The sequence below is a fragment of the Gekko japonicus genome, unplaced genomic scaffold (genome assembly GCF_001447785.1).
Source record: "Gekko japonicus isolate JY-2015 unplaced genomic scaffold, Gekko_japonicus_V1.1 scaffold576, whole genome shotgun sequence".
Taxonomy (NCBI): Eukaryota; Metazoa; Chordata; class Lepidosauria; order Squamata; family Gekkonidae; genus Gekko; species Gekko japonicus.
The window spans coordinates 747144-770439 of NW_015172022.1; the positions used below are offsets into that span (position 1 = coordinate 747144).

The window sequence follows — 23296 nt, forward strand, 5'->3', positions numbered from 1 at the left end:
AAGGGGACAACACAGAAGGATGTCGCTTATACTTATCTGAGGTCCACGTTGAGAAGAAATCTCCTTAGTAGATGAAAGGGGGAAACTCAAGTATCAGCGGGTGGGATTCTAAAGCACACGGAATGGTCCTGCCAGGCCCGTGCGGGTTCTCGGGTCGCGACTCCCGAGAACGCAGTAAGAATCACCTGCGGTACTTAAGTTGCAAGGTGAGGGAAAGATGGGTTAACCAGAGAAACAAAGGCCGTGTTTCTCTTTTTAAAACCTAGTGTTTGGGTTTGGCTTAGGGCCAATAAACCCCTAGAATCCGTCCCCTTTACTATCCTATAGGTTAGAGGATTGTGACGTCCTACCTAAGGGGAAGGGGCAATATTCAAATGCTCTATCCTAACTTCAAAGGGGGCCATGTGGCCAGGTGTCAAAGTCATATCTTCATAGCAACTTTTGACTTGCAGAGATGTGCCTGGTCCAGGAAGGCAATAAAGGATGTGTTCTTTGTGATTCCAAACCAGATAGGAAGATGGGCTACGCGTTTTCCCACAGATCAGCAATGGTGGGGAAACCTGTTGTTCATCCAAGTTTCCAAACTGAGCATAATGGCGTTTGTCTTCTTTGTCCTGAGGCACGCTGGGAAGGTGCAGGGAAGCACGTGTTCTGTAGCACAGGCAACACAAGCCTTGCTCATCCAGATGCAAGCATGAGATGCAAAGCAAGCCATACACACACAGCAATCCCCTTATCCCATACGCACAAATGTAAAGACATTCAACAAACATATAGCATTAGCACAGTACAAACAATGCAGTTACAAGCACACATGGTTACACCTTCTAAAAGGGGAGGGACACACAGGTTCCTTTGTTGTTGTTAAATCACAGGTTGGAACTGGTGGCAAAGTGACTTCTACTCTGACAGTGCACTACCCATAGTGATAGCCTAGGCTAGGGCATCACAGTTTGAAAACTATTGTAAAATGGGCAAACAATTGTACTTTTTGTGGAATACATATATAACTGTTCAGGTGCTTGCAGGGCATTCTACTTGAGAATATCGTTTGTTTTATTTGCTTGTTTACTTTTTGTTTCATTCTCAGCTATTCGGTACGATGAAGTCCCTGTCATTGGGTACACGGTCTGGTCACTCATGGATGGCTTTGAATGGGTCAGAGGCAACGTTCGAAGGGGTCTGTTTTATATTGACTTTCAAAGCCGTGATAAAGAGTTGATGCCAAAGTCTTCAGCACATTTCTACCAAGAGGTGATAGGGAAAAATGGTTTCCTTCCATTACCGGAGAACCAGCCGATAGAAGGGATTTTCCCCTGTAATTTTGCTTGGGGAGTTATTGAAAATAACCTCCACGTAAGTCAAATGACAGAATCAAATCTTCCTTTTCATTTCCTGTGAAATGAGATTATCAAACGTATTTTATAACAGCTCAGTTGGGTGCTTCCTCTGGCAACACATTATCCCTTGGATGCATTCAGGCATTGCATGATGGTCATATAATATAGTGTGAGTTTTCAGATTGTGCTCAGTTTTTCTGGGCAGAAAACAGATGAAAAACAGCCCAGATTTTATCTGGTGGCTGATCATATGGTTATGGAGATAGACCCATGATACAGCTTCTGTGGTCCTTATGTCTCCAATTTCTCCCCTCTCATTATTGGTTACCCTTGCCTCTTTTTTCCTTTCTCTGTTTTCTATCTCTCACTGTTGAAATGTATATGTAAGCTTCTTGAGGCAGAGATCTTTCCTTTTGGGTTATGTTGTTCTCTAAAGTGCCATAAATGTAAATGATAAATGTAAACAATTAATTTGTTCCTTATTCTGTGTCAGGTGTGGGAGGGTCTGGGATGTGCAGATTTAGATTGAGAGCTCTTTAAGACTTGGATTGACATCTGATCTTGTTCACCTGTTGCCAGATTATCGTTGTATAACTGATCATTTGGTTCTGTGGGGTTGAAGACTCAGATTCAAACTAGGTGAGATGTTGGAAACTCTGTAAATAGCTCCCCCACCCCATGTTAATTGTTTTATTTTATTTATTTCATTCATACCCAGTTTTTCTCCCTAGTGGGGACCCAAAATAGCTTACATCATTATCTTCTCCTCTGTTTTATCCTCACAGGAACCCTGTGAGGTAGGTTAGGTGAAGAGTGTGTGACTGACCTGTATCTAAAGAAGTGAGCAGTGACTCACCAAAGCTCATCCCCTGCCACAAATTTTGTTAGTCTTTAACCTGGATTCTTCCCTTTTCTACTGCTACAGACAGACTAACATGGCTACCCATCTTGACTGGCCTAAGGTCACCCAGAAAGTTTCTGTGACAGAGTGAGGATTTGAACCTTGGTCTTTCAGATCCTAAAATGACATTAACTTCTGTAAAGGTAAAGGTAAAGGTTCCCTTGCTCGAAAGCCAGTCAAATCCGACTCTAGGGTTGCGGTGCTCATCTCTGTTTCAAAGCCGAAGAGCCAGCGCTGTCCGAAGACGGTTCCGTGGTCATGTGGCCAGCATGACTAAACACCAAGGTGCACGGAATGCTGTTACCTTCCCACCGAAGTGGTACCTATTTATCTACTTGCAATTTCTTGCTTTCAAACTGCTAGGTTGGCAGGAGCTGGAACTAGAGACGGGAGCTCACTCCGTCATGTGGCACCCGGGTCTCGAACTGCTGAACTACCGACCTTCCAAAGCCTGCAGTTCAGCGTCTTAACCACTTGAGCCACCGCAGCTCCTTTAACTTCTGTACCACACTGGTAAATAAGATGGTAAATGGTGTACCGACTGGGGCTGTGTCATAGGGGAGGACTTTTTTTTTTAACCCTCTCCCACATGTTTTTTTCTTAGCCTTAGTTGCTACCCTGGAGTTATTGCTCCCCCCACAGGGAGAAACAGACAGGCAGCTATTTCCCCTCTCGTCGCCAGAGGCAAATACTGGCTCCAGGGCACTGTTTGATGGTGTAAGGAAGAAAGGTTGACCCATCAGTGCCATAACCTCTGTCTGAATCCGTTCCCCCACCCCAATTTGCGATCCACTATTAAAAACATCCATTCAGAGGTCTTATATAATTCAGCCCCCACCTTACTGCACTGTAATGAAGATGTAACGTTTTAAAATTTAGTTTTCAGATTGCACCCAGGATAGGACTTTTTTGTATTGATTTCTCCAAAAGAAAATTGTTTAGGTTTTGAATACAGGGTTTTGTTTTTTAAAGATAAAATTTAATACTTTTGAGGACTGTGCCATCATCATCTGGCACCATGCTTGGTGCTCTGATACCTCTCCTGGCCCCTAATAGACTGAAATAGCAGTTGGAGCTGGTGCCTCCCACGGCTGAGAGCAGTCACTCCAGCAAGGTTACTGACCTAGTTAGCACAAGAGAGTTTTCAATCACTTTTGGACCTTGCAAATTTTTCGCTTCAGAAGGACTCTCAAACATTTTGTGCTGCGGGGCTGAGGCGGCATGATTTGTAGGTGCATCATGGTGGAAAAACATTTCCGACAGCATTCCCGTAGTGCTCGTGGAAATGCATGCTTTAATACTCTACGAGGGATTATTCTCCAGAAAAGCTATTTCCCTCTGACATGATGCTTTTTATTACTGTCCCCTGTGTGCCCAGCACTGAACTCTCCAGAAGAAACAGCAACTTCTGGCTTAGCAACCCTGTTAGAATTCCCCAAAGCCTAGAGGGGATGGTTCACACAGCCCTCCCATGGCCTTATTTTGGAGCGCAGTGGCATTTAACGTTTCATCCATATAACTTTAATAAAGTAGAATTACAACTTTGTAAAAAACCGAGCAATAACCACAAATTATAACCAGGGCAGCAACACTTAACAGTGCAACCCTAAGCAGCATTTCACACTTCTAAATCTACCTTCATGGAAGGCACCATACTAAGCCACATGGAATGGAACCTGAATTACCCTTAAGGTTGCACTGTTAGTCCTTAGAATATTTTAATAGGCTATAAGGTATGCCCAGTTAATTGGGAAGCAGATTATTTTTAAAGGCTTATCATCATTATCACACTATTGAAATCTGTGAGTGTACTGTGATAATAATAGCCAGGCTCCTGTGAAATCCAGTTACTTACTTGAGCTTGCCTGCTTATGTTTTCCCCTTTGTGACAAACTGAATCTATTCTGTTTTTCTCCAGATTGATACAACTCCATCCCAGTTCCTTGATTCCAGTGTTTATATTTGGGATGTCTATCGAACCAATACGCTCATTAAAGTTGAGGGAGTTGATGCCCCAAAACGCAAGCGTCACTGTGCTGATCTTGCAGCCATCAGACTTCAGATTTCTTTACTTGGAGAAACACACATCACACACTTCTATTTTTCCTTGAAATGGTCTTTGATTCTCCCTTCAGGTAACCTGTCTTATGTTAACCACACACTCCTGTTTTATTATCAGTGTTTTGTCAGCGAACTACTTAAAGTTAATATAACCCCTGTAGTTGCTTTATGGAATCCTATGGGTGAGAATCAAGGACTTCCTGTTTCTCTAGCCAAGCATGGTGGGTGGGAGAACCCTTTGACTGTGCGTGCCTTTGAGGAGTATGCAAGACTTTGCTTTAAAAAGCTTGGCCAGCATGTCAAATTTTGGATCACAATAAATGAGCCTTACACCAAGAACCTGACGTTCATTGCAGCACATAATCTATTGAAGGGTCATGCTAAAGCCTGGCATATGTATGATAAAGAATTCAGGAAGACTCAGAAGGGTAAAATATCAATTGCCTTACAAGCTGATTGGGCAGAGCCAGCCTGCCCCTTTTCTGAAGAAGACAAAATGGCTGCCAGCCGAGTTTTGGAATTTGACTTTGGCTGGTTCGCTGAGCCCATCTTTGGAAACGGTGACTATCCGGATGTGATGAGACAGTGGCCTTACCAAAGAAACAGTAGAGATGTTTGGGACTTCTACTTACCCTATTTCTCAGAGGAGGAAAAAAAGCTAATACGTGGTTCGTTTGACTTTTTTGCTTTAAGTCACTACACCACAGTACTTGTGGACTCAGAAAACGAAGACCCAGAGAAATACGATCAAAAGCTCAAGGTCCAAATGCTAAATGACATCACTTGGCTGGAATCGCCCAGTGGAAGTAGAGTCGTGCCGTGGGGGTTGCGCAAGCTGCTCCAGTGGGTAAAAATGAAATATGGTGATGTACCAATTTACATCATAGCCAATGGGATTGATGACAAGCCAGATGCGGCTGAAGACAAGCTGAGGATCTATTACATACAGAGCTATATCAATGAAGCTTTAAAAGGTAAGGGTCTTTAAAAAATCTTAGAGCCTCAATATTGTGTTTTCTGAACTCTAGTGGTTACTGCCTTTCAGATGACATCCAGGTTTCATGAAGACAGCAGCCGTAGTTTAGAAGCTGCTGTGTCCGTCCAGGAGTAGACTATGGCTAGACTGAGGGACTTGAAGCAACATTTCAAAATGGAACAAGCACACAGAATAGTGTGTCCAGTTTGGGCCTTGTGTATTCTTGTTGTGACTTGTTTGACCACCGTGCATGCTTCTTTCACTTCTGTGCGCCCCCCCCCCCCAGCAGTTTCCCTTGGAGGGTTCTTGCTTGTTCCCTCCTTTCTCTCTCAGCCTTGGATCCTAGAAGAATGTTGCTGCTTATTATTTCTCCGTCACTGGGAACTGTCATATTCACACACACACACACACACACAACCACCACCACCAGGTGTTTTCCGTGACGCCTGCCAAGTGCTTCTAGAAACTTGGTGGGGTCCAGGTGAGACTTTTGCCTGGCAGGGCTTCTGATTGGCCATCGGAGAACTGATTGGCTTTGCAGGTTTTAAAAAAAATCATTGCTTTTGGCAGCAGCTGCCACCACAGCACAGAGATTTTTGCTGTGTGATTGAAGGTAAGCTGTGTGTATGCAAGACAATATTTTTAAACCATTTGTTCTTTTGAAAAGGCTTCCTGTTAAGCTGAGCTTCTGCCTGGAATGTTGAAGAGTTACTATTAGAGTTCTGCACTCCCCGAAATGTTCTGGTTTTCTTTGCATCCCACGGCAGTCATTTGGCGATGGTGCCCACCACCATGTGTTTATTATTATTTATTCAATCTATAAATCGTCTGTTCCCTACGATGTAAGGCTCTAGGTGATGTACAACCGTTAAAAACAAATTAAAAACCCAAATCAAAAAAGGATGACTACATTATTTCAGATGGCATCAGACAGTTTCTTCACTACCCCACTCTGGACTGTCTCGCTGGCTTGCAGGCAGGTGAGGAGAGGGCTGAAGTGAGGATGGTTGGAAAAAGAAGGAGAAGAGGAGGAGGAGGAGGGTAGTGGCCATGATGGAACCGTTGCTGTCCTCAACCAAAGGCCTGGCAGAACATCTCTGCCTTACAAGCTCTGCAGAACTTCATTAAGTCCCGCAGGGCCCTGGTGGTACTTGGCAGAGAGTCCCACCAGGTCGGAGCCAGGGCCAAGAAGGCCCTGGCCCTGGTCGAGGACAGCCAGAGGTCTTTAGGGCCAGGTACCACCAGTAGATTGTTCTCAGTGGAGTGTAACACTCTTCCAGGGACATACCAGAATTCCAAAGATACCCGCAGGCTCAAAAATGCTGTGGACCTCTGTTCTAGAACATAACAAAGAATCAGACTCCCAAAGCAAATTATGTGGCTTTGATTTCCCAGCCCATTGATGGCATGGAGCTGACTTCAAGTCACCTGGTAAATTCAAAAGTAACTGTTCAAACTCAGATGACAGTTGTAGTTGGTCTCTGTGCTTACCTTCTACATTTTTGAGTTCAGCGTAAAAATGTCATAGACTGTGCTTCTTACATTTCATGGCTTTTTAACTATACTGCTCAGAATTTTTCCTTTTGTGTGTGTTTGTACAGTCTGTTGATATACAATCTGTATTTGCTAACTAAGGATTTGATTTCCTGTGTCTGATGAAGGGGGCTCAGGCCCACAAAATGCTATGATAGATTGGTTACTTGTTAAGGTGTCGCATGACTTCTTTTGGATTTTGCCTCTTGTAATTTTCCTCCTTTTTGTCCTTAACAGAGAGCTTGTGATGGTGTTATATCACCATTGAAGGATTCACCTTATATGCACTTAATACCATAAGAATTTGATCAATTAATTCTTTTTTTGTGTGGCACCAGCATGTCAGTTTTTACAGACATCTTCCTTGTTCATATGAAGGAACACAAGCCTAGGATTTAGCAGCATTTGGTGGTTTACAGGATTGCTGTTTAAGCAAGCACAATGCTAATTTCTTTTCCTCCCTTCCCTCTTGTTTTGTTCTGTTTTGCAGCCTACACCTTGGATAATGTCAACATCCAAGGCTATTTTGTCTATTGTTTCATTGATAGGACAGATCCTAAATATGGCCTTTATCATTATGTTGTCAACCGATATGAGCCAAGACCTTCTTTGAAGCGTTACAGGGAGATAATTGACAAGGGTGGCTTTCCAGGCCCAGAAACTGAGGAACTGCTCTGTCCAGAAGAAATTGCCCTTGATACAGACTACGTTGCTTTCCAACCCAGAAGATCTTTTCTTGCATTTATTTCTTTTATATGTTTTGCTTTCATTGTCACTGTATTTATGATAATTAATTACTCCAAGAAGGTTGACAAAAGATACAAATAGCACTGGTCTTTTGATAGTGTCCTTAATAGCCTTCTCACCTACATTACCTGGGGAACTGGAAGTAATTCAGTATACCATGTTTTGATTGCTGTTGCACTATAAAGCCATCTATGCTGCCTAATGCTGTAGAGTGCTAAAAATGAGTATAGATTGTGTCCATGGAGCTTGTACAACTCCTCACTGTCTTAGCAATTTTGGCTTGTAGGAGCTCTTGGCTTGCTGATATCACTGTACGCCCCACCGCAAGGTAGGTGCCCTTCAGAGCAATCATTGCAGAGTTGCTGCAGTGTAAGCCTATTGATCTGAATGGGCATAGAATTGAGTAGCAGTAATATGAGTGTACAGCTGATGGACAGAATTTTTCTGACCATACAACCTATGGGCCAAATAGCATGTTACAATTTTTACGAAACTGCCCTAGGGAGGGCTATTTGTTGTGGGCTGCATATGCACTTTTGGGGCTGTTTTGGGCTGGGAAAACACCATGAGGAAAATGTTGAAACCATATCTGAATTGGGACCCTGTGCGCTTGGAAAACAAGCCCCCCCATTCCTGACAGAGAAAGTCAGGTCAAGCAAACCTAGACTGTACATGTTACAAATTGCAACGTATTGTTTGAACCTAAGTGTGTGCCTATATGAGCATTAACGTGCTAATCATCCAGACCTCAATGAGTAGACCGTGCACATTTTGGTGAATGTGGAGGCTGGCCTCCCCGTTTGGGGCCCAGTAATTGCTGCCTGTAACTGTGGCTGGATGACAGCCAATATTTTGAAAATGTGGTGTTATTTTTAAATTGTAAAATAGTCCAGCATATCTGAAACAGAGTTACTTACTTGTTGATTTTGAATAGCTAGTATTAACAGTTGACTGCCAATATCTCAGGATAAAATGAAAGTTTTGTGGGGCCTTTCTTGTTCTTGTCGTCTTGAAAACTAATTCAGTGGTGATTTCAGACGTTTTCATACATGAAAGTGAAAAGTCACAGTCACCCCTCTTCTGATCTATGTATAATTTATATATGGCTGGATGTGTGTGTGTGATAGATACCAGAGGCAGCAAAACTGCCTTTCCCGCTAGAATCTGCTGCTCATAGAACTTCATGGTGAGATCATCCCTGAGTTAATTTTAGGAGATGAGAGAACAGTTAGAATGAAAAACATGCAAGTGCATTTTACAATAGACAGAGGAAAGCTTTGTGGCCAAAGAGGATTCGCTAGAATGAGATGTTGTGATTTTGTTGTGGTTTTCAGGTGAGGCTGTTGGTTTATATATATAAGAGGAGGCTGCCGCCATGATAAATTATGCTTGTTCTCCCCTTAGCTGCTGCTGGTATTACTGCCATAGTAATGGACTGTGGCCTACCTCCATTTTACTATGTTGAACCTGAAGAGATTACGTTCTTGTAGGAAGCCAGTATTGATGGCTTCTGTCAGTGGGGCTAGTTTTAGGCAATAGAGGTAGCAACAGCTGGGAGGACTATAAAGGTATTCTGATTTAGGCAATGAACAAAGGACTAAAGTGTGAGAATTGCATTTACAGGAAGCAGGTAGGAGTCATACACTGAATACAGCAGTACTTCCTGTAAAACCATTTCATTATAGCATTCTTTGTCCTGGGTGTAGTTTTTAAAATAAAATGTGGTGTATGCATGGGGAGGGAAGGTGGCAGCTCCACAACATGATTGGCCCAGCCAAAATTGATGAGTCACTGACGCCACATAGGAAGGCCACCTGCCAACCATGTCAGAAATGTATAAAAGGCCTGTAGGAGTGAAGGCACCTGCAGCTCTTTCTGGAGGAAGCCTCTATATGAAAGGCAACCTGGGGGGCTTCTTTAGGACAAAAGCCTGACAGAGGAAGTCAGCTGGTGGATGTTGCCTCCTCCTCCAGTTGCTGCCTGTTATGTCTCTCCTACTACCCAAGGGATGGCAACACTATCAATGTGTACCCCTTAGCACCAGTGTTATCAATACCTCTTACACAGTTTGTTTTGTTTGGCAGATTTTTCAGGAACAGTACTACAGTGTTTGAGGAGTGCTTTGATAAATGAAGTACAGTAAAAAAAAATGAACTTGCAAACTTACAGCATGCAAAATTGTTCCCTATCACTCCAAGAATCAGAATAGCCTGCATTTGGGCCTTGTAGAAAGGAAGGAGATAGGAAAAAGCTTGTGGTGCTTGCTAGACCATGGTTGCACAGCTAGCTGCTGCTGTATTAAGGCTGCTTCTGTGTGTGGGGATTTGCTCTCCCTCAGCTTTCATACAGCAGTTGGGTTTTTTTGGAGCATCCATACAACATACTCCTCTCCCTGGTGTCCTTCTGTTGCCTTCCATAATTTCCCTTCATTTGCTCTGATATTTCTCGAACCTGATTTGAACCAATGTTTCTGGAAACATTGCAGTCAAAGTTGGTTAGGTCACACGTGGATATCAGGCACCACTTTCTCTTTGAGAGCCAGTTTGGTGTAGTGGTTAAGTATGCGGATTCTAATCTGGGAGAACCAGGTTTGATTCCCCACTCCTCCACTCGCAGCTGCTGGATGACCTTGGGCAAGCCATAGTTCTGGCACAGCTGTTCTCTCAAGGACAGTTCTGTCAAGAGCTCTCTCAGCCCCACCTACCTCACAGGGTGTCTGTTGTGGGGAGGGGAAGGGAAAGGAGTTTGTAAGCAGCTCTGGGACTCTGAGAGAAGGGTGGGGTATAAATCCAATCTCTTCTTCTTCTATCCCACCATGCCTGCTATGACAGAGGATCACACCTTTGTGGAAGCAGCCATTGTATGTAACCAATTTGAACTTTTTGATTGCCTTCCTTCTAGAACTCGTATTACTTCCCACAACGGGCCTTACTCTTAGTATTGATTGCCATAGGAGGACAGTATGATTTTACAGGCCATCAACAAACATTCTGAATGTAGGGTGAAGGGGCAGCGTGCTAAATTTTAGTATGTTGCTAATGGCATATGAATTAGGCAGTCTGTTTGCTATTTGCTGTGACAAGGCAACACAGCAGTGACCTTGAACAATATGATCGTTCACTGAAAAAATGGGCTAACTGATGAATTTGTGTGATAAGGCCATCCATGATGCTTTAAGGAGTTTGCCATGAGGCTGACTCTTATGCAGCTTTCATATGTGTCAGTGGAGAAGTTCCCAAAGGTTTTTGCTACTCCTGTGAAATGCTTTGAGGGTGAATACTTTTGGGTTCAATTTTTCAGGAATGTTACTGGTTTTATCTACATTCAGCTGACAACATTAAGCAAATAATTGTAAAATTGCATCCTAATATAGCAATATTGCAATATCAGTAATATTGCAGAGTTGCATCCAATATTGCTTCATTGTTATTTTAATGAACATGAATTTATAGGCACCTTACATTGTATGAATTAGGCTGATTTTATTTGTAAATAAGATAATGTTTCCTTTCTGTGTGTAAGATGTAAAGTTCTAGAATAGAATTAATATATTTACAAATTAAGGAGTATATTTCAGTAACAGATTCTCTGCAATTCCATATGTATACTGTATACTGATGATGATGGTTACAGTAATTAAAATCTGAATAGAAGATGAAGCATCTGTTAGCCATCTATCTCTTTTTTGGAGTATACAGTTTTTCATTTTTTTTTTCTTTCTTTGTTTACCTGGTTTCCATATGGTGTGGAGTGGAATTTAGATTTTCAGGCACATACAGAAAGCAAATCTGATTTCTCAGTGTGATTGTAACAAACTGATTAGTGTCTGTTTTGCTTTTCAGTTTATCTTTTGGATCAGATAGTTGGTGGGGAAAGGGCACCATTTATCTCTCTATATAATAATTGTGTTTTCGGGTGGCACACTCCTGAACATTCCACACGCTCCCAATTCATTTGGCTCCCTGATCTGTCACTCAGAAGCTGTCCCTATCCACTGGCTCTGTTGCCTGAGTCTCACCTCCAATATTCTAAACAATTTGCTGTTCCTCTCCCCCCAATAGCCAGTCGGAACACAGAGGTCATTTGCATATGCGGCCTGTTTGTTGTTGCTGTTGGGAGCCATTGACTGTGTCCTGAGGTAAAATACATATCCCAATTTTCCCTTAAACGGTCACCGGAGTTGCCAGAATACATATCCCAATCTTCCCTTAAATTGTCACTGGAGTTGCCAATCTCCCTGTGGGGCCTGGAAATCTCCCAGAAAATCACTGTGTTCCCCAGCCACAGCACATAATTTCCCCTACAGAAAATTTCCCAGCTATTACAATGGTTGCTTTGGGCAGTGGACTCTATGGAATTATACCCTGCTGAAGTCCCCAAACCCTGCCCTTCCCAGGCTCTACCCCTCAAATCTATAGGTCTGGCCCTCCCCTTAGTATTGCCAGCCTCCAGGCAGCACCTGGAGATCTCCAAGATCAGTTCTTCTGGAGAGAATGGCTGCTTTGGGCAATGGACTCTATGGCATTATACCCTGCTGAGGTCCCTCCGCACCCCAAACCCTGCCCTCCCCAGGCTCTACCCCTCAAATCTACAGGTATTTCCCAACCCAGAGTTGGCAACCCTGTATCTGGCTATGGAACTGCTTTCCAGACCCTTGGAATCCAGAAGACATGGCATAGGAAGAGGTGCTTTTCTACCTTAGCTGCTATGGCATAACCCCAAATCAACATAAATCAGGGGTGGAGGGAACAATACCTGTTACCATGAGGCTGTCCTCCCATACTACCCAATTGGGGCAGCAAAATGACTTGAGACAGCCCTGCCTTATAGCTAAGCAGAAGGAAATAAACATGGCTTGCCTCCCTCTATTTTCCGCATCCCTCTGCCGCCCCACCAGCCACAGCCGGGACACTCACCTGGAGCTTCCTTCTAGAACTCGTATTACTTCCCACAACGGGCCTTACTCTTAGTATTGAATAATGCATTTATTTGACATAGGGACTATTTCAATACAGGGTATCTGCCTCTCCTTATGATTAGCAAAACCAGAATAAATCATGCAGAAGAAATGTAAAATGGCACTTATACAATATTAACTGGGTAATTTGCATATTAGGCCACACCTCTTACAACACCAGAAGTGGCATCATCCTGCCACACTGACCTTGCCACATCACTGGAAGTTACATCAGCAGGCCATGCCCCCTGCTGCATCACCAGATGTGATGTGCTTTGGACATGCCCCTCCCATGTCATCGGAAGTGGTGTCAACCAGCCACTCCCCTCCCCCTGCCACATCACCAGATGTGACGTGCATAGGCTGTCCCTCCTGCATCACCGGAAGTGACATGACCAGGCCACTCCCCCTTCTGTGTCACCGGAAATGATGGGGCACCTTGCATATTAATTGGGGAATTTCTGTATTCATTCCCCTTTCATGTCACCAGATGTCTTTTCTCCAGTGCCACCCACTGCGGCATCATTGAACTTCCGCCTGCTGTACCCCTCCTTGGAGATGGGGGAATCACCCCTGGGAATGCCCGAGAACAGCCACGTGACCCCTCTAGCAACACGTCCGGTCACCCCTGACTAAAAGCGAATGGTCTGGGATGCAACCCAGAGTCGGTGACTTTAGGAAAGAAGCCATTTGTGCTAGCAGACACGTGCTCAGACTCTTGGTGACAACATAGACAGTTCCGCAGGGCCTGCAAGACGGAGCTCTTCCGCCAGGCATTTAAGTAGGGGCCGCCGCTGTTATAGGCTCATGTTACTGCAGGCCACTGCAGATTCTTACAACTAAATACTGCCTGTGGAATTAACAACTATATGGACTAACAACAGAAACCATCTGCGGACATCAGGGCAATGGCAATCTATCTCTGCAACTCACCATCGAGATGAATTTTTCAGCCGCCTGCACTTTGTATTTATGTATTAATGTTTTATCATATGATATGTTGTATACTGTGTATTTTATTGTAATTTATGTTTTTAGTGGAAGCCGCCCTGAGCCCGCTTGCGGGGAGGGCGGGGTATAAGTTTGAAGAAATAAATACATAAATAAATAAAATAGACACTTTTGTCAGGACCCTGGAATTTAACATCCCGACAGCATCTAAGATGTACTTTGGCGGGGCCATTCCTATGCATTGTACTTACCAGGCCCCCAGTGAGGAGGCTGAGATGCACGAGCGCCCCACAACTCTAGAGGTAAATGGCCCAACAAACATAGAAAACATAATGTTGCCACCATGGGGAAGCCATCATGGTGCACAGTTGAAGCTTGCCGGCTACCCTGTAGATGAGATGAACTCAGAAAAACCCAACCTGCAGTGAAGGTGGGGATGGGGTGGGGTTAGACCTGTAATTTCTGGTGATGGGAAAGGGTGTGGATGAATATAGAAATTGCCCAATTAATATGCGTAGAAGGGAGAGTAGCCTGATCATGTCACTTCCAGTGATGCAGGGGGTGGGGGGGAGGGGAGTGGCTGGTTGATGTTACTTCTGGTGATGTGGGGGGGCATGTCCAAAACATGTCACATCCAATGACACGGCGGGGGAAACGTGTTGACTAGTTGATACATAACAAAGTAAGACATTTTTACACACACCAACAGATGTTGTACAGGTTGACTTTCCAGGAGTTTGGGGAAAATTGTACTCAATTTATGAATACTGCAGTGGAACGTGTGCAGATGATTACTCTGTGTCCTCAGAGCTTTAGACTGAGCAGTGGTGAGTTGGCCACCTTGACATAAGTGCAGAACACTTGAGGCTGGATCCAAGTTATGGTGATGAATCCAGAAGGAGTCCTTCTACTTGCCTAAGGTGTCCTGATGACAGAGAGAGTCCATTGAAGACTGGGAAATGTTTCTGTTAATGGAAGAACTTATGCGAGTGGAAAGTCATCTCTGGAGCTGAGCTCTTCATTCTGGATCAAATCCTTGATGGCCATACCCAAATGTCCTGACTGCAAGTCAACTCAAGCTGACTTGCCCCCTACAGTAAAACATTTGGAAACAACAATTCTAAATCATACTTTAGTCAGCAACAATATTTAACTATGGCTGATTCTGCATTGGCTTTTCCCTCCATTGTTTTATGAAACCCATGTTGGAACAGAAATTCCCCTCTGCCTTCTATGCTGGTTTCGCTTCCTTTGATTATCAGGTTTTATGGTAGCTTCCACACTCCATGCCACTTTTGAGTTCTTTGATCGTAGGATTTTATTGTACCTTTTGCATAGATTTATGGCTGTTTTATGGCCATTCAGGGGTGACTTCGCAGTCAGTACCCCGTTGCCCCTGAGGTATTTTAATGTGGTTTTGAGCTGCACTTTTTCCTCCCAGTTGAGAAAATGTGGAGCGAATGCTACATGCAGAATCGCCCTTTCTCTTTCAAATGGCCAGAATGCCTCTTCACTGAAAAATCTTGGAATGCTTGCTCTTGTGCCTTATCTCAACGTTCCTATAAACCAAATCCTCATCTTTTGTAGATAGCGTTCTCTAACCTATCCCCAATAAATGAATTTGCACTACCCCCCAAAAAAAACAGTGCCCTAACATGGGTGTAGGTGTTATGTATTTTTTTAAAAGTACAAATCCGCATGCAGATTCAGCTGATGTAGCTGCTGTCTGTCTACTGTACGAAATTATTTATTTTCTCGTGTACTGATAAAATGTATATTATTGTCAGTTTTGTGAAACCAAAATATTTTTGTGCAGTGGGTAGATTTTGTGGAATGTATGAGAACAGAGAACATATTTGTAAAATGTATCAGATGTATGTTAGGTCAGCAACTTGGTCTGTAAATTAAATCACAATGGCTGTGATGTACTAATCAAATATTTTACAAAATTGAGTCTGTTTTCTCATTATGCTGCTGCAATTGATTTATTTGTAGATTTGTAGATTTATTTGTAGATTGATTTATAGATTAGCCTCCCAATCTGTCCTGAACTGTTAACTCAATAACAGCAGTTCTACCCAACATTTTAGAATTCTCATATGATCACTTACTGATAAACCTGTAGATGGCCAGTGATAGTACAGCTGATCTGTAACATGGCCATTGATGAGAGAAGCATCATTCCCAGTGAAATCATTATGCTAATTAGTTGATCAGGCTTTCTCTCCTGTTCTTCCTAGAGAGCCAAGTACTCCTTTTAAGATCATTCATGGCACATGTGAAGATTTGTTGAGTTGCTGCAACATGAACTTCTTTATGTACTTCATAACCTATTGTTGCAGTGGAAACCCAATAAGTTAATGGCACATCTTTGAAAACCACAATATGGTATCTGCCAAAAAGAGATTTCATATTGGTTTGAGCCTGGGTACTGTATAGACTGTACCAGAGGTCATTTCGGGGGGGAACGCGGGGGATCGCAGTTCCCCCGGGTGAGGTACGGGGGGGCAGGGCACATGACAAAGCCCCGCCCCCTGCTTCCGGCCACCACGCTTCCGGCCCTCATTCAGCCAGGAGGAGGCAGGAGAAGAGGGAGGGTAAGTTGCTTCCTCCCTGCCTCTCCCCACCCCTGCCTGCCTGGGGCCAGGGAGGGCCTTCGCGGGCCTTCCTTGCACTCCCACCGGCCTTGCAGGTCCACCGCCGGGCCCCTCATGGGCGGTGGCGGCTGGGACCGTTGGGGGCGGGGTGTGTGGCCTTATGACACATTTCCGGTGATGTCAGGGGGTGTGGCCTCATGACACACTTCCGGTGATGTCAGGGGGTGTGGCATATGCTAATGAGTTATGCTAATGAGTTCCCCTAGCTCTTTTTCTACGAAATGACCCCTGGACTGTACTGTTTACCAAAGGTGTATTTTTTAAAACCATGCCATATTTTCTTCCTAGTGGCAGTAAGGGGTCTTTGTGATTGGAGTGCATAGCAATTTAGGCTGTGTGTTGCCTCCATCTAATTTATTAAGGACTATTTCACACATTACTTTTTAATTTTTTAAAATAAATGATGTGCTTCTAATTACTCTTGAGTTAGCTCATATAATCGGGCAGTGTTTATGTAGCATGGAACTGGGAACACTGGAATGACTGAACATTCATGTTATTGCTGTGGGAAGACACTGATCCTCTTACGGATCCACTAGGCAGAAATTCATTACGTGTGTATGCAGCCCATTTGGGAGAATGGCCCCTGTTGAATTTCCTGCCTGGTCACATTCGCCAAGCTTAATGTTGAGCTAAAAGCCTAAGGTAATGCAAGTGCATGGAGCGTGGAAATTAAGCCATGGCTTAATTTATCAGTTCCATGCTTCCTGCGGTAGGGCTGCATTTTGTGAGTGGTGTAACTGCTCTTAACTGAAGCTTCTTTTGATTTTAGAATTTCCATGTTCTTTTAGAAAAAAGGTGACGCAGACTTCCAGTAATGTAATTCCAGTCTGTTTAAGTAAGTTCATACTTTCTCATTCCTATATTTGAATGATGTTAATAGCTCACCTGAAAATAAATGTCACGTTTTAAAAAGTTAGTCAAAGAAGCTAAAATGAAAGTGAACTCCATCTCTAACAACCATTTCTTTATAGGCCTAGCAAAAACAGGCTGTATTGAACTCAGTGAAATCATCTGTGCAACTTTACTCAGAAGCAAGTCCCCGTAGGTGACTCCCAGCTTTAAGCGTGAGTACATTGTGCCCTGATACATATCTTCTTATGTTGACCTGCAAAATGAGTGTTCCTCCACTGTTCTTATTTCCTTGGAACTTATTTCTCTAATAAGTGTACTTCTGCTTGGCTGGTCCCGTCCTCATCCCCCCTTTCTCACTTTCTCTTCTTTGGCTGTCACTCTGCATTCGTTTCCAGTCCTCTTTCATTTGGACTGCCAGAGGAAGAATGGAAGTCACGTTGAAGAGTCTCTACCAGCTTTTTTTACTGGAACCCTAGAGGAGCACAGATACTTGGAAAGGTAATCATTTTTTTCTTCTGTAAGGCCAATTGGCAAGGCATTGTAACCATTGCGCCCGGTTCCTTTCTGTATTTTCTCAGATGTGAGATCCATACAGTATAGAAGAATATTGGCTTACAGTCCAGGAGGCTGCTAGAGATCATTACATTAAGGGCAGAGGGATAAATAAAACACTGTCAAGCTTGCTGAAATCAATCAGAATCTCTCAGAAATAAGCAACACTGGGTGAAGCAACATGGAATTATCATTATGGGGGATGGCCCAGGGGTTTGCATTTGATAGAAGCAGGATCTGAAAACATGGTTTGTTGGCACTCCAGGGCAACTGGCTGGCTGCTGTGTGAAACAGGATGCTGGGGTCGATGGGTCACTTGTCTGATCCAGCAGGGCGCTTCTGTATCGTTAAAAAAGGAAAGAAAGCTGAGAATCTGATTGGAATTCTGATTTCCCTTTGACGTGCGTATTGCTATGCCAAAAGCAGAACAGGATGTTCAAACAAAGAATCTTGATACCAAGGCCGCCATTTTTTGTTTTGTCATTGCAGTGCATTACTTAAGGGCTGGTTTAGGAGATGGTGATCATACAGACTATAGTGTCAGTAAGGAAAAATTCAGTATAAATGTCAAGCATCAATATGAAATGTTACTGGCTTTTGTGCATGGCTATATTTGTAGAGCTGAGGAGTCATCTTTCTTGGCTGTTACAGCTGCTCATTCTCATGTGCATTTTTCCCTGCAGCCTCACCCATTGAGAACAGTGAATCTAATAAGGCTTTCTAGCCTTTGGTTACTAAAGTGAGAAAGAATTTCTGCATCATTCTCTGGATAAGCAGCCAGGAGCTTTGCAGACTCCATAATTGAACTCGAGAATCATGCATAAATAATGTGTTGGACACTCCATGGTGTGACAGAAAGGATACCTGGAGGAATTAAAATTCCTCTGTAGTGCTGTTCTGCTGCAGTCTTTTTCTGAAGGCTCTGAAGAGTATTTCCCTTAATGCGGTCCATTATTTACTAATGAGCTTTGTCACTGTACTGTGGCTCTTGGCTTATCAGTGACCCATACACTAAATCCAGGGCTGAAGAAAGAGGTTTCCACAGCCAGCATTTCCCTGCAAGTGTCCTCATTCTCTTTCTGTCTTAAAGCCTTCAGCAAGTACAGGAATATAGACATGCCTTTCTCTTTCTTTTGGTCCAATAACACTCAGGCTGGGTTAGGGTGCATTGTTCAGAGGGGTTAGCTGGTAGATGACTGGGGGAGGAGTGAAGAGGTCTTTGGATGAGCAGGAGGGAAGGTAGCCCCTTGAGTTCTCAGTTTGGATGTCTGGCTGGGTTCTTGTGTCTTGAACATAGCTGCTAGGCAGAAATTCATTAGGAGAAGCCTTTCATTATATATGGATGGAGTGGTTGGAAACTGCCTACTTGGTTTCTGCTGGCCTTGCAGAATTCGGCCAGCAAAAAGTTGGCAGTTCTAGGAGTGTGGCTAGTGTTATGATACATACCTATGTTTTGGGAAGAAAAATGGGCCAAGTCCTGTGTGAGTTTTTAGTCGAACCACAAACTCCATTACACTGAGATGAGCAAAGCATGTAAGTATCCACCAATTGGAAGTGCTTTTCCTGTTGGTGGAAGTGTCTTTATGCCAGAGGAATGTGTCATCCCTCAAAGAAAACACACTGGTAGGATTTAACCCAATGATTTACAGAGGTGTGTGTGTGAAGGGTTGTCATATGTTGCAGCTGACTTACAGTGACCCCAGCAAGGGGCTTTCAAGGTGAGTGAGATGCAGAGGTGGTTTGCCACTGCCTTCCTCTACGGAGTCTAGGAGGCTGAAGTTGGTTCCTTATTCGCACCTCCTTATTCATTCCTTATTTGTTACTTATTCGTGCAGTCATTCAGAAGCACTAAGGAGAGTTGGAAAGCTCTGAACCCCAAAATAAGGTCTGGACCACCACATATCATATACCCCCACATTCACAGGACTCTCCCCTTCCAGGGGACACATTCTGTGTGCTGGTCCAAAGCACGGTTCCGGTGCCAGTTGCTCCAAAGTGCGGTGCCCCCAGGACAAGCACACAGGCAGACACTGGGGCCAGGCTGCACCCCCCAAAAAATCTTTGGACCACCCCAAACGACACATCCCCACGCTCTGGGGATTGTGCCCTGCAAGGTGACATGCAGAGATGCCTGGCCCAAACACATAAGGGCTTCCCTTATGCACCTTATTGGGGATGTGTCATTTGGGGTGGTTCAAATATTTTGGGGGGTGCAGCCTGGCCCCAGTGTCTGCCTGTGTGCTTGTCCTGGGGGCACCACACTTTGGAGCAACTGGCACTGGAACCGCGCTTTGGACCAGCCACCAGAATGTGTCCCCTGGAAGGGGAGGGTCCACTGAAGACGGGGGTGTATGAAGTGTGGGGGTGCAAACCTTATTTTGGGTGCAGGGGGCACTTCCTTATTCAAATCTGCTTTGAAATACAGGCCTTGGGGAAGCCCTGCGAACTGAAGCTCGTGGCATCGGAACCGGTGTTTGGACCGGGCATCACTGCATGTCACCCTGCAGGGCACAGTCCCCAGAGCGTGGGGATGTCATTTGGGGTGGTTCAAATATTTTGGGGGGTGCAGCCTGGCCCCAGTGTCTGCCTGTGTGCTTGTCCTGGGGGCACCACACTTTGGAGCAACTGGCACTGGAACCGCGCTTTGGACCAGCACACAGAATGTGTCCCCTGGAAGGGGAGGGTCCACTGAAGACGGGGGTGTATGAAGTGTGGGGGTGCAAACCTTATTTTGGGTGCAGGGGGCACTTCCTTATTCAAATCTGCTTTGAAATACAGGCCTCGGGGAAGCCCTGCGAACTGAAGCTCGTGGCATCGGAACCGGTGTTTGGACTGGGCATCTCTGCATGTCACCTTGCAGGGCACAGTCCCCAGAGCGTGGGGATGTGTCATTTGGGGTGGTCCAAATATTTTGGGGGGTGCACCCTGGCCCCAGTGTCTGCTTGTGTGATCGTCCTAGGGGCACGCACTTTGGAGCAGCTGGCACCGGAACCGTGCTTTGGACAAGCACACAGAATGTGTCCCCTGGAAGGGGAGAGTCCTGTGAATGTGGGGGTATATGATATGTGGTGGTCCAGACCTTATTTTGGGGTTCAGAGCTTTCCAACTCTCCTTAGTGCTTCTGAATGACTGCACGAATAAGTAACAAATAAGGAATGAATAAGGAGGTGCGAATAAGGAACCAACTTCAGCCTCCTATGGAGTCTTCTGTTGTGGGTCTCCTTTCCAAATACCGATCTTGCTTAGCTTCCAAGATCTGATGACACCAGTCTATACCGTGCCCCCTTCCCTCCCCAATCAGAATGGTCCCTGGTAAATAAGAATACTGGGAGTATATATGGTTAATTGAGAGTCCAGTTTAGAGATTTCTGTTGAGAAATGGAATAGATTTGCATATTTTATACTGAGAAGCTGTACAATGCCTAGAAATTTCGGATGCTGATAGCTTTCTAGATTCTACTTATAATTGAGAAAAGCTACAAAAGCTGGTGGTCTGCAATCTTTTCAGTGATACAGTTAGCACACTTGCCATAATGTGACAACAACCAAGACCATAAAGATCTGAATTAGGACCATGTCAGACAATGCAGTCTGGGGAAGGCAATGCAGACAATGCTGGGGAAGCAAGAAAAGGTGGGGAGTGCACCTTATCTCTTCACTCACTTGGCATGCTGACCCTGCCTCTCATATCAGTGGGCATCCACTCATTGCTATGTTTTCTATTTTAGTGCTTGCAGACTCAATAAGCACAGTTGAAATTGTGTATGTGATCCAGGATTTAAGTGTGCATTCCAGTCAGACACTATGGAAATACTTCAAGATGGGTAGCCATGTTAGTCTGTCTGTAGCAGTAGAAAAGAGCAAGAATCTCCATAGAAAAGAAATATCTGAAGAAGTGAGCAGTGACTCACAAAAGCTCATATCCTGCCACATATTTTGTTAGTCCTTAAGGTGCTACTGGACTCTTGCTCTTTTCTACTATGACAATTCCTGGTTTCAGAGACAGGGCTAGCATGCTAGATGGGTGGGGAATCATAGAATCAGAGTTGGAAGGGACCTCCAGGGTCATTAAATTAAGAACAGTGTCCCCCTCCCGTCTGAAACTAAGGCCTGATCTGCATCTAGCATTTGCTCTTCTGTTTTACCAAACCCACACTGGAACAGAAAAAGATGTGGCTCAAAACCACATTCAAATACTCAGGCCAAGGCAGAGTCACCCCTGAATGGCCATAAATCTATGCAGACGGCTACCATAAAACAGAGAGATGAAAGGAAGTGAAATCAGCATGCAGTCTGGACACTGCCATAAAATCCAACAATCAATCAAAGTGAAAGTGGCAGGCAATGTAGAGGGGAATTTCTGTTCCAGTGTGGGTTTGGTAAGACAGTGGAGCAGAATGGGCCTAATGAGGCTTGGAATCCTCAGCAATGTTGGTTGCAGGTTACCTAGCAACCACTCAAATGGCCATTGAAATCTCACAATGTAGTATGGCAAGATCTCACTTTTCTTAAAGAAGCAAACATTACTTATATGTTTTTTTGGGAGGGGGGTCTAACCCCCCACATATTTTTAAAGAACAATTCATGTTTTTCTGCAAAGCTTCCCCCATACTTGTAGAAAAATATGCCCTGTCTGTCCCTGGCCCCATTGTGTGAATTCTTTTTATCCACTCTGCAGCCCAGTTCAGAATTAGATATAATGTAGGGATGCAGTGAATTATAGGACAAGGAAAGAGAAAAGAATTAATAGATTCAACAAATTTACTGCTGCAAGTAAACTGAACTTTTGAGCATATGCTGCTTTATTTAGCTCCCAGTTACAGTTACATATTTTACAGGGTTTCTTTTGACAGATAGCAAGATATGAGGTAATAAAATGAGGTATTAATATGAATACAACATTAAAAATGCAATGGCCATGTTGACTTCCCAGTGGCAAATATGGTTGTGTTATGATAGATGTTTTTGATACCTTTTTTTTTTAAAGTATATATGAGTACCAGAAGACACCTCTATAAAATTTCTGTTATTGCTAAATGTAGGGAGCTGAATGGAAATGTAGTGAGGCAAACCCTAATTCTTACCCTGGCCAAAACATTTATCTACTGAACTAACAAAACAAAAAGCAGTCAGAGGAGAGTAGAGGTCAGGAATCCCACCTTTGGCATTTCCATTTCAGCTAGAATGTTTCCAAGATCAGAATCTAGGCTTTAACATTTTCTTTTAAATAGTTTATTATAGAAGTAAGGTAGTTTGGCCTAATAACAGTAGCTGCAAAAACAGCATACATGTGCAGGGAAAGTCCTCCAGTGCTGTAGATGGCATGGGATGAGTTATTACTGTTCTCTCTGATTTTCATCTGGATCCAGCCAATTCCATATAGAAAAACAATCAGCCATAAATGTTCTTGTATAGCTTATAATAAGCATTTTATTTATAATACCCAGATGAAAGTAATGATGTCTGTGTGATGTTGGAGGCTTATTGGGTTCAACAGAATTTGAATTCTTCCTATGTCATTATTCATTAAATAGGAAGTTATTTTATAGATAAAGAAGGGTAGCTATGAGAAGTTTGGTATTGTATCTGTGTCTCATAATGACTTTTTTGTGACCTTGGTGTATGGTTGTTCTGTAATAACAAGATAACCACAGCTGATTTTGGTAGCAGTTCATAAAACCAAGTTTCTGGGTTACAAGTATGCCTAAGCCATATATTTTTATTATAATAAATTTTGTAGACCTCACATCAGTTCCAATGTAAGTT

The 23296-nt window shown here is 43.8% G+C and overlaps 1 protein-coding gene across 1 annotated transcript in view; it reads left to right on the forward strand.

Annotated features, from left to right (window-relative positions):
* The window catches only part of KL (klotho), a 30863-nt gene extending 23224 nt beyond the window's left edge, over window positions 1–7639 (forward strand). Inside the window, exons 4-6 of the mRNA XM_015420514.1 lie at window positions 1091–1356; window positions 4160–5276; window positions 7302–7639. Coding sequence (XP_015276000.1) covers window positions 1091–1356; window positions 4160–5276; window positions 7302–7639 — 1721 coding nt within the window. The remainder of the gene's footprint in view (window positions 1–1090; window positions 1357–4159; window positions 5277–7301) is intronic.
* Window positions 7640–23296: the final 15657 nt, after the last annotated feature.